Source organism: Adiantum capillus-veneris, chromosome 2 (genome assembly GCF_014529385.1).
Source record: "Adiantum capillus-veneris isolate H3 chromosome 2, ASM1452938v2, whole genome shotgun sequence".
Classification (NCBI taxonomy): Eukaryota; Viridiplantae; Streptophyta; class Polypodiopsida; order Polypodiales; family Pteridaceae; genus Adiantum; species Adiantum capillus-veneris.
The window spans coordinates 173,840,568-173,851,596 of NC_140932.1; the positions used below are offsets into that span (position 1 = coordinate 173,840,568).

The 11,029-nt window shown below is 42.2% G+C and overlaps 1 protein-coding gene across 2 annotated transcripts in view; it reads left to right on the forward strand.

Annotated features, from left to right (window-relative positions):
- The window catches only part of LOC147464086 (conserved oligomeric Golgi complex component-related / COG complex component-like protein), a 55,852-nt gene extending 45,074 nt beyond the window's left edge, over nucleotides 1-10,778 (forward strand). For both annotated transcript variants that reach the window (XM_086492707.1, XM_086492716.1), the window contains 10 exons: nucleotides 6,565-6,713; nucleotides 7,411-7,488; nucleotides 7,576-7,669; nucleotides 7,753-7,827; nucleotides 7,924-8,220; nucleotides 8,383-8,450; nucleotides 8,538-8,592; nucleotides 9,077-9,218; nucleotides 9,312-9,496; nucleotides 10,038-10,778. In XM_086492707.1, the coding sequence (XP_086348833.1) occupies nucleotides 6,565-6,713; nucleotides 7,411-7,488; nucleotides 7,576-7,669; nucleotides 7,753-7,827; nucleotides 7,924-8,220; nucleotides 8,383-8,450; nucleotides 8,538-8,592; nucleotides 9,077-9,218; nucleotides 9,312-9,496; nucleotides 10,038-10,397 (1,503 nt within the window). In that variant the 3' untranslated portion in view covers nucleotides 10,398-10,778. The remainder of the gene's footprint in view (nucleotides 1-6,564; nucleotides 6,714-7,410; nucleotides 7,489-7,575; nucleotides 7,670-7,752; nucleotides 7,828-7,923; nucleotides 8,221-8,382; nucleotides 8,451-8,537; nucleotides 8,593-9,076; nucleotides 9,219-9,311; nucleotides 9,497-10,037) is intronic.
- The last annotated feature ends 251 nt before the right edge of the window (nucleotides 10,779-11,029 follow it).

Consider the following 11,029-nt stretch of genomic DNA (forward strand, 5'->3'; position numbering starts at 1 on the left):
CTTCTTCGCCTCTCTCATGCTCATCACTTCCAAGCGAAGTATCCAATCCGCTTCGAGTGATGATCATTCTGCAATCGTGGGTTCTTGTGGTCTTGGGTTCTTAAGTCCACGAGGAACTTGGGTTCTTGAGGTTCTTGAGGTCCTTGATTCGTGAGAATCTAGGGTTCTTGAGGTTCTTGAGGTCCTTGATTCGTGAGAATCTAGGGTTTTTGAGGTTCTTGAGTTTTGAGGATCCTGGTTTCTTGAGGTTCTTGAGGTTTTCCTTCGCTTGCAAATCGCGTTGAGAAGGATCTTCTCTTCACCCGAGTTCTACCCTTTTCTGCGGGCGCACCCCTTGGCGGCCTTGCGCTCACACCAAGGTTGCTTTTTCCCACCTCACGTCGATTGGCCGGCCGCTAAGTGCACGGTCCGCTCTCAATGAGTGAAAAGAGACACAAGGGGAGGCTGGACAAGCCCTTCTTTCTTGGGATTCGTGTCACTCTTCAACAAAACACGATTAGGAATCGCTACGCCCAAGTAAACTTGGGTTCGTGCGATCGCAACAAGCAAAAAAAATTCTTGTGGTTCTTTCCTTGAGTAATGCAGAACACTTCCAAAGCTTTGATACCAATGTTAGGTGCAGCGGAATGAATGTTGTATTTTCTCAAGATTAGTGATCTTTATTGCTCAAGGTTCCTATTAGTTCTTAGGGAAAGAGAGAGCTTTCCGTCTTGTGGAGAGTGCTATGATCATGAACAAAGTGAGTGGATTGTGCGTGCAAGTGAATGAGACTGAGAGAAGGAGTGAGAAGAGATACGACACAGAGAGGTTGTAAAACCCTCCTCCGAAGGCCCCACTCTCGTCAGCGAGAGTGGTCTATGTCTTGATTGCACAAAGGTGTACAATGTGTATGCAATGGACTATGCAACTTGGTCTATGCCGATGACGACGATGGTGACGACGATGACGACGACGGCTGAAATCTGTGGTCTTCGATCTGCTGTTTTTCGGGACTGTTTCGGTGGCGGAAAATGACTGTTTTGGCTGCGTTTTGATGGCTGAAAATGGGGGAGCATCTGCAACCAACCTAGGGTGGTTCTGCTATCGATTCATAGGCTGAAAACTGCGTTTCTTCAATGCTGAAATCCTGCTGCAAAAACGCTGATGCTGAAAGTTCCTAGCGTTAGTGTTTGGGGCTGAAAACGCTGGTTACTGCAGGTCTATGCAATGCTGAAATTCGCTAGAATCTGCTGCTGTTTCTGAGGGTCAAAAACGCTAAGGACTGAGGTGAGGCTGGCGTTTTTGCTGAGGGCTGAAATCCCAAAACGCTAGGTACAGGGGCTGATTCTGCAAGGGAATTATCGCCAGGAAGGGGAAGGGCTTCAAGCGATGGATGGTCTGTGAAAACGCTAGTGGATGGAGATCTGGCCCGGCGAGGATGAACTCCAAACGCTGGGGGTGCTGAGGGGGGGGGTACTGTTGAGAAGTTGCCTGTTGAGCGGGAAGCTCCTGCTGCCTCTTCTGCCAGAAAGTGTGAACTTTGGTTTGCCTATATATTAACTTAGCAAAATTTCTCTACGTACTTTTGTAGGAAAGTCACTTAAAAATAATAAGTGAAAATCCCAATAAATAGGAAAATAGGCTAAATGCACTGGAAAATTCCCCTAACTGATGCGAATGGATTCTGATGGGAATCGTTGATCATGCTGTGTGCAACCGGAGGATATGCATCTATGCTAAGTGACCGGACATGCACAGTCTACGAATAGACTCACAAAAGTGCCAGATCACTGCTAATCTAAACTGACTTGGCTGACGGGAACCTTGCTATGGTGTAGCTTGTCCACGGACACATAGGGTTGGGATGTGTCACGTGACATGTCTTGTCAACATCAGATTTTGTAGCGTTCTTAAGCAATTTTGCCTCATTGAACACTACATCTCGGCTGCGTATTACCTTTCTAAACTGTGGTAACTACACTCTATAGCCCATTTCACCTTCTTCCCCATAACCTAGGAAGACTCCTTTAATGGACTTCATATCGAGCTTTGTTCTCAAGTCATTGCGTACATGAACAAAAGCTTCGCAGCCAAATTCTCTCAAATGATCATAAGAGGCCGGTTTGCCAGACCAAACCTCCTCTGGAATGTCATTTTTCAACATACTATTAGGAGAGTGATTGCAAATATGAACTGCAGTTTTCAATGCCTCCCCCCAAAACTCTTGGGAAAGATTAGCGGTGGACAACATGCAACGCACTCTCTCGCATAAAGTACGATTATACCTCTCAGCCACACCATTAGAAGACAGATTATAAGGGGCTGTCCACTCTCTTCTAATCCCATTTTCATCACAAAAACGCTGAAATTCAGTAGATACATACTCTCCTCCATTATCAGATCTGAGACATTTAAGCTTAGTACTCTTTTGCGTAGTGACAAAAGCGTAAAACTTCTTAGAAGCATTAAAAGTCTCACTCTTACTTTTCAACAAATGCACCCATCCTTTCCTAGTACAGTCATCAATGAATGTAACAAAATACAATGCACCACCAAAAGACTTAATAGGCATAGTGCATACATCGGAGTGAATAAGATCAAGAGGATTAGCTTTGCGAGAGACACCAGAGTAATAAGAAGATTTCTTTTGCTTTCCATAAAGACAATCATTACAAAAATCCAAGTTTTTACCTTTTACATCAACCCTCTTCAGAGAGGAAAGCACATCAATACCCTTTTGGCTCATATGGCCAAGTCTCTTATGCCACAATTCCGTGTGTGAAGCAACTTCAGCAACAGCAAGAAACTTGCCAGGCAAAGCTTTGTATCGAAGATAGTACAAAGTACCTCGTTTAGACCCTTTTGCAACAAGCATAGAGCCCTTAGGCAACTTCCATGAACCCCCAACAAAGATGGTAGTATAACCATGTGCATCTAACTGGCCAACAGATAGCAAACTTTTCTTAATGTCTGGTACAAACCTGACATCATTCAACACAAGCTCTTGACCATTGTTAAGAGCCAAACGCATAGTACCCATTCCCTCAATATTGCAAGCAAAATTATCACCAAGGTACACCTTGCCATAATTGCCTGCAGCATATGTAGCAAAACACTCCAAAGATGGATTCACATGGAATGAAGCACCAGAATCCACTATCCATGATTGGGATAGGCCATCATTAGCACTGAGCAATGCATCAATGACATCTTTCTTCGAGATAAGCATGTCTTGTGCATTAGCTATCACTAAATCTGAGGGGCATGAAGCTGCAACCAAGATTTCCTCAACATCTGACAACTCCTCAATGACCACACTAGAGGATACATTTGCATTCTCAGCATCTTTGGAGGAATCACCTGCTGATTTTTCCCCTTTCTTCTCATCTTTCTTCTTATTATCTTGCGTTTCTTTCTTCCTTTCCTGCTCTTTCTGGAAATACCTGCAATCGGGTTTCTTGTGACCCTTTCTGCCACATTGATAACAAGTGACATCCTTATCCTTTGTTTTGCTTTTACTTCTATTTTGAGTCCTATTACCCGCATCACGCTTTTGATTCCTACCTCTTGCATTGTAGGCAGAACTACCACCTTCCCCACTAGACTTGCGTCTAATCTCTTCATTGAGAATAGACCCTCTCACACCGTCATACGTGAGGGTGGGACTGTTGCTCAAAGAGGCAACCAAGGTTTCCCAAGTATCTGGCAATGTTATATGCAAGAAAATATCTTTCAGCTTATCATTGAATTGCCGTAGCCCACTGTCCTGCAACTGACTCAACACACCTGTAAAAGCACTCAAATGCTCAGAAGCTGACTTCGAGTCATCAAGCTGCATATTCACCAACTTTCGCATCAAATACACCTTGTTCACAGGCGTTGTGTTTTCATAATTGGACTTTAGCTTTTGCCATATTGCATAAGCAGAGTCCAAACGCTTGATGTCCGTCAAAATGTCATCATTGATAGCCATTTTGATGTAGGCCATAGCCTTCTTATTCAACCTGGCCCACTCTTCGTCAGACAAACCTGGCAGCTTATTCTCTTCCAATGCATCTTCCTTTAAGAAAAGGATACCTTGCATGCGTTCTTGCCAGAGGTCGAAGCCTTGACCATCAAACTTTTAGTGTCAGATGCGGAAGAGGAAGAAGCCATTTTAATTCAACCACAAGTGTGTATACAAGGGAGATGCAATAGCCTGAAAATTTCAACAAATAGGAGCAACCACAAGACTTTGCATACGATAGACCACAATTTCTTTACATGAAACTATCCAAATCTGAAATTTCAGTTGAAAAGTGCAATTTCAAGCACCTGTAATCAGCTTTTCACTCAATTTGTCGCGACAAACATCAATACATGTGATCCCACAACTTTGATACACCTGCGTATTGTTGTTTTGACCTGTTATAACCTGTAAATCACCTGTTTTGATATGAAAACAGCCTTTTTGGGCTGTTTTGGTGACCTTTTCGACTCTGGAAGCAAAGGGCTTCGCGATGGAAGCGAAATTGATTGCACGAGAGCAATTTTAACTCACTGTCCAACAGACTGCAAGGGGGTGTTTTGAAACCCTAGGACTCTGATACCAGTTGAAAGCGTGAAGCAAAAGGTACTGGTAGGTGCGCGTCGCGATGTAGTGCAGGATTGGGGCAAGAAGCAAGAGGCGGAGTGGAGCAGAGAGGAAGCGTTAGGGATCGAAGCAGGGAGAGAGAGAGAGCTCACGTTTTTGGGGAAAACTCAATAAGTGAGTTTTGGGTTTTCCCACTTTTATTATAAGTGACTTTAAAAAAAATGTGTCCAGGTTCAATATGAACCAGGACAAAGTATAAAAATGTACAAAAAGGGGTTATTTACACATTTAAACCAACATAGTCTTGTCGTGAAAACATTGCGGGTGAAGCTGAAAGATAAGGGTGCTTGGAGGTATTCCCAAGGGTTCCTTGTCAACGGAAGTGGATGCACGCTACATGCGAATGTGAATGCGAATGCAGAAGAGGGTTAGGGATCCTGTAGCATGTCTCCAACTCCTTCCATATCTGCATAAGAGGCAAGTAGATCCTGGTACTCAAGATTTGGATTTTCGTGTATCCAATGTTGATCTTTCTTCAAAGACATGGCAATGAAGAATGGATGCTTGATACTGAGGTTGTTCACGCGCTGTTGGGGAAAGAGGTTTCGTGCGGTGAAAATGCTTATGCTTGGTACTAGGTACTAATGCTAATGCTAATGGGTTGTGCAATCAGAGGGTATGCAGCTACTCTTAAGTGCCTGAACATGCACGTTCTGCGTATAGGCTCACAAAGGTGCCAGAACACTTCCTAGGCTACCTAAACCCTAGAAGTAGGTAGAGCTTGTCCACATGCACATAGGGTTAGATGTGCACGTGACATATGCCTTGATTAGTATGCGTAACTACATTATTATTAGTCAACAGGAATATGTTTCCCATGAAGAAAAAGTCTAGCCATGTTTTGCACAAGACTCCAATGTTACTGCGCTTGGGATTGTCTGATAGCGTGGTAAATTTGGCTTTGATATAGCCGCTTTGCAGACATTGAAGGGGCTGGGCGTATGCCCGCTGGACTATAGTTCTTTGATACAGGTTTGTCATAGAATGAAAACCTCTTTGACCCCATTTTCTGGCCAAGAGGGGCTTTTGTTGAAAGCTGACCCACAACCTCACTGCTTGGTTTTTTTGAACAGCTTGCAGCACGTGGGCCTCTGAGGGTCAGAGGACTTGTCGGGTTGAGGCTGTGAGAGATATTTGGTTTGAGTTTCGCCCTTTGTGGTGTTAGTATGAGCTGCTTCAGGGAGTCTTGAGATAGAGCTGCATAGACGCTGGGTCTTGCTCTAGGCTCGGAGATAGAGCCCTTTTTTTGGCAGAATGTAGGGGATGCAGTAATGGTTACCTGTCTGGCTATTTATTTCCTGTGACGGTTGGTGTGGGGGTGGGATAGATTATTATTTTCTTGTGCCATATCTATGGAAGAGCTGTAGCAACTAGGCTTTTTTTAAAAAAAACCAGTGACGAGATACTTATATTTAAAGCGAGACATTAAGGCGATCATCTCCCCATTCTGCGGGGGTCGTATGACTGGACTCCGGTGGACTCTGGAGCTTCAAGCCTTTGAGAGGAAAGAGCATTGATGCAAGGCCTTTCTTCAGGCTTTCAGAGAGAGTAAGGGTAGAGAGTAATGGATGCAATAAAGGCCATCTTATTCTCTGCAATAGGTATTAATGTATGTGCCCATGTGTGTGCGTGCGGGCATTTATTTATTCCTAAGTTCACACGCTCCATTATTGGGTGCTGATGATGGTAATAGTGTTATCCAAATGACTATAAGAGTCTATATTTTGTACTTTTCCTTCATAGGTGATTCTGGCGTTCCTGGTTACATATGTTTGTGCATGCACACCCCTCCACACAGGCACATACTCTCCCAAGGAGTTGTATTTTAGGTGCTTCTGCAATAGAATTGGGTGGTTTTTCAGTATTGAGATTTGCCTAAATGGTGCATCAATTTCTTGGGATAGTTTGAACCCCCTGAAACTTTTGCCTTAGCTCACATGTATCGTTTGCAGATAAGTGAGATTCCTCAACTTACTGGTGGTTGTAACAAGTTCATGGAGCACGGGCAACAGATTTTGGAGAAGCGCATCCAGAACCAGATGCTTCTAGCAAATCATAGCGCAATTTTGGACTTGTTAGAGATTCCTCAGCTGATGGACACGTGAGTGATTAGTTGTTTCTCGACTTTTTTAATTGCACAATTCATGAAAAGATGCTCGCTCAAAGTTCTTTCAGCAAGATCCTGATAACGTTTCTCACTCAAGAACATTGTGTCCACATTCCTTTAAAATATCAGATGCTTCTAGCAAATCTTAGTGCAAGCTTGCACTTGCTAGAGACTACTCAGCTGATGGAGATGTGAGCGAGAGTGGTTTCTTTCCCTTTTTAATCTCACAATTTAAGAAAAAGATGCTCAAGGTTCTTTCAGCAAGATCCTGATAACATTTATCACTCATCAGCATTGTGACCTTGCAATTCTTGAAAAGTCTCCTAAAACTTGCTTAGCGTAAGGGTCATTATTGCAAAACCCCTTCTTTGAGCTGACAGCCTGAGAAAGACATAGTAACCTTGCAAATGCAACAGAAGTACGTAGGAAGACACTTTCATTTATGAATAGGGTTAGTCATGCTCTGGAGTTCACAGTCAGCAGCCATGCGAAAGGCAGCAAACTGCAATTGTTCTACCAGGTTGCAATTGCTGTTTGATTTGCACAAGCTCGGTTGGTAGGGACACGTAGGATGCACAGTCCTTTTTTGATTGTCTTATGGCCTTGTTGAATTACAAGACTTTATTGCTTAGCTTTAAAAATCACGTTTCTTGTTACCAAAGCACTGATCCAATACTTGACTCCTTGGCAGGTGTGTACGAAATGGGAATTATGATGAAGCACTTGATTTAGAGGCATTTGTCTCTAAGCTGGCAACTATGCACTCCAAGTAGTACACGGATTCTTTGAGGGATTTTGTTGAAGCTTGAAGATGTTCTTGTATCGGGATGTTTAATGATCTGGTCTTCCTTTCCAGGCTTCCTGTCATTCAAACATTGGTGACAGATGTGAAACAAATTACTCACTCTATGCTCTCACAGCTGTTACAAAGATTACGGTCTAGCATTCAAGTAAGGATATTAGTTCTGCATACAATAATTCTTATGTTTAATTGAAGAGTTATGATGTTGAGTGGCAATATTATCCTTTTTAGTTGCCAGAATGTCTCAGGGTTATAGGATATCTACGGCGTCTGGGAGTCTTTACAGAGCATGAAATGCGTCTTCAGGTAGCATTGTATGAAGTGGATAGTTTTATTATATGATAAAGGAAATATTACATTGTGTGCTAACTTTCCTTAATTACGTCTAAGCCTTGCTTACAGTTTTTGAGATGCAGAGATACATGGCTTGCTGGGATTCTAGATGATCTGGATCAAGGAAACCATTATGATTACTTGAAGAGATTAGCCGATTGTCATAGAGTACACCTCTTTGATGTAGTCACTCAGTACCGAGCAATTTTCACAGATGACACGTCTGGAAATGAGGAAAAGTATGATGGAGGCCTTCTTTACAGCTGGGCTATGCATAGAATTACATTGCACTTGGCTGTGCTACACGCTTTACTTCCCAAAATATCAGATGGGATGTCGCTAGCAACACTGCTTGAGCAATGCATGGTAAGAGTCGGACGTAGTGCTCTGTCATAGCCTTGGTTTTGAGACAATTGGATGTTGATGTTAGGTTTGTGTTTAATGTGTGTGACGAGATTCTGCTGTAGTTTGGGTTTTGGCACAGCTACATTGATTTTAGAAATGTGTTTAACCTGAAATTGTTGACAGTATTGTGGCATGAGTCTTGGACGTGTGGGTATGGACTTCAGAGGTCTGCTACCTCCTCTCTTTGAAACGTATGTTCTATTTTGTTTTTTGAATGTTGCTGGACTTTGTTTGTTTACTGAGCCTGATATTCTGTTTGATGCTTTTGCTTGTTGAAGATCCGTGTACAACCTCTTTTCGAGTAACATGGCAGCTACCATCGAAAATTTCCAGGTTAACTTGTCACTTAGTTGGACTCTCGTTTGTGAATCTGTGCCTGCTTTATCTAGTTTATTTCCTGAGCATGCAATGTTCTATCTTCTGTAATTTAAGCTTGAATCAACTATAAGATGGGCTGGTATTTGTGGGATATTCTCTCTGTGGCCCTTTGCATGCTCCAATGTATTTATTCCTGCTCTCTTCTGCTGCATTCTTGAAGCTAAAGTTTGGACCCTTTGATGGTGGACTGGTAAATAAAATTAGTTCAAAATCAATAATTACACAAAAGTATGTGGTCTATTGGACAACTTCGTCCTCTATTGTAACACCACAGTGTATCACTTGCTTATTGGTCTGCTGAATATGCACTATGTTTAGTTTGCCTCGACAAGTATGGCATAGGCATTAGTGAAACTTTTATTTGCTTTACGCAGTAATGATGAAAGGGAGTACTCTAAGCAATGTGGAAAATGTAGTTACATGGATTTTCTTTTTTCAGCATGTTCTAGACTCCCATCGATGGATCTCCCTTCCGACGGTTGGTACTGGCAATAGAGGTCTTGTTGATGGAAACCTGAGTGATAATGCAGATCCACCGTATGTCCTGATGGAGCATCCTCCCCTTGCTGCATTTGTCAATGGTAAGAGGCAGTCAAATGCCCCAACTTTCTCATCTTTAAATTGTCTGTTTGTTTGCTTTCCATCTTGACTGACACTCTCTTTTTGATGTTTAGGTGTTCTAGCAGCTCTTAATGAGCTTAGACATTGTGCTCCCTTAAATCTAAAGGACGCTCTAGCCTCGGAACTTCAGAAAGCATTACAGGCTGTATCAGATTCTCTTCTTCGCTATAACGCAACCTGTATGCTGAGAGAAAATGAGTCCAATCTCTTTATGTCCATGTGCCGTGCTTTCATCGAGGTTTTGCTAATCCCTTTATCCTCTCAGATGAACTTGGAATTGATTGTGTGCATGCATTGGAATTTTTTGTGTGTATGCATGAATGGGTAGCTTTTGGACCCCGAGGCCACATCGTAGCACATTTGGGACTTAGTTGTAGCATACTGACATGTTTTGAAATATACCTGATGCAATGGTCTTCCAAAATGAATTTTCAGATACATTATTCTTATGCAGCATTTGAAAGAATGTATGCTACAAGGACAAATATTAATATTTTAAGCTTTACAACTATTTAAGGTTGGTAGGTTTTTCTCTCTGATGTAATTTTTGTTTGGAAAGATCCAAAAACTGAAGGTTACATTGCATTAGATTGAATTTAATTGATGCACGTGTGGGGAGCGGCCAGGATGGAAGCAGGGGTGGTGGCAGTGTTCTTGAAACCTTCCTGCTTGAGAAGTTTGATGAATGTTATCTCAGTACTGTCTTTAAAGAAACAATAAATGTTAAAAGTGTGCCTGGAGAGTCTGAATTTTCTGATAAAGGGGGTCGATTTTTGTAGGTGGCATGCCCGTATTGCATCTCTAGCTTTAAAAGATGTTATCCTGCTTCGAACTTGATAGATTCGAAAGATTTGCTGGAAAACCTTCGCAAGTTGGTGTTCACAGCATCTTTTCCAGTTCTACACAACAATGGGTTCTCATCGCCTGTGCATGCTATCAATGATCGAAGAGAAAATCCACCCAATGCTAATTCTCATGCTGCAGAGTCTCTTGCAAATGGAGAAGTTCAGCTAACAAGCAATGGCTCAGAAGCATCAGTCGAGGGAGCAGCCCCTCAAGATTACTCAGCTGACCTCCAGCAATCAGAGGTTGATGATGGGATACCTGCTCAACAATCTCAAACATCCGAACCCTTGTAGTGTCTGGTTTCCATTTTGGTCGAATTATTTGTTCTTGGGCATGGCATTGGCTCAATAGAGAGCTGTCATTTTCCCTATAGGATAACATTGTGGCAGTTGAGATGTAACGGTGGTCGCCTTTGAAGATGTGTGACCTCAGTTACATGATCTACCTAAAAGAGCCATGATAATGATATTGTGGCGTAGGTTTCTATTTTGTCAACCATTTGTTGTATATTCAATCTTTGACTGTTTTGATTTAGTCTACTGAGATGTAACAAGGGGCGAAGGAAGAGTTTCAAGATGACAGTTTTGTAAACGGCGGCATGTAAGATGCAAATTTTTCATTGAGGATACCTTGGGTCTATATGAACTAATTTTAAATGTTGCTGCTCAGTGGAATGCTCTTGTTGCGGATACCTTGGATATATATGAATTTAAAGCATATTTCTAATGGCACTGATTCTTGTTGCAGTGAAGCCCGTATTGCTTTTGTTGTAAGAAGTCTAAATAACATGAATGCCTTCTAATGGCTTTTAAATATGAAAAATGCTTTTCGTCATTTTGCTAGTTAAATTTAGGAGTATGCAGAAGAAATTAGCGAGCATACTTCATCCTTCTCTAACTTTCATATGTTGGAGAACATATACGTT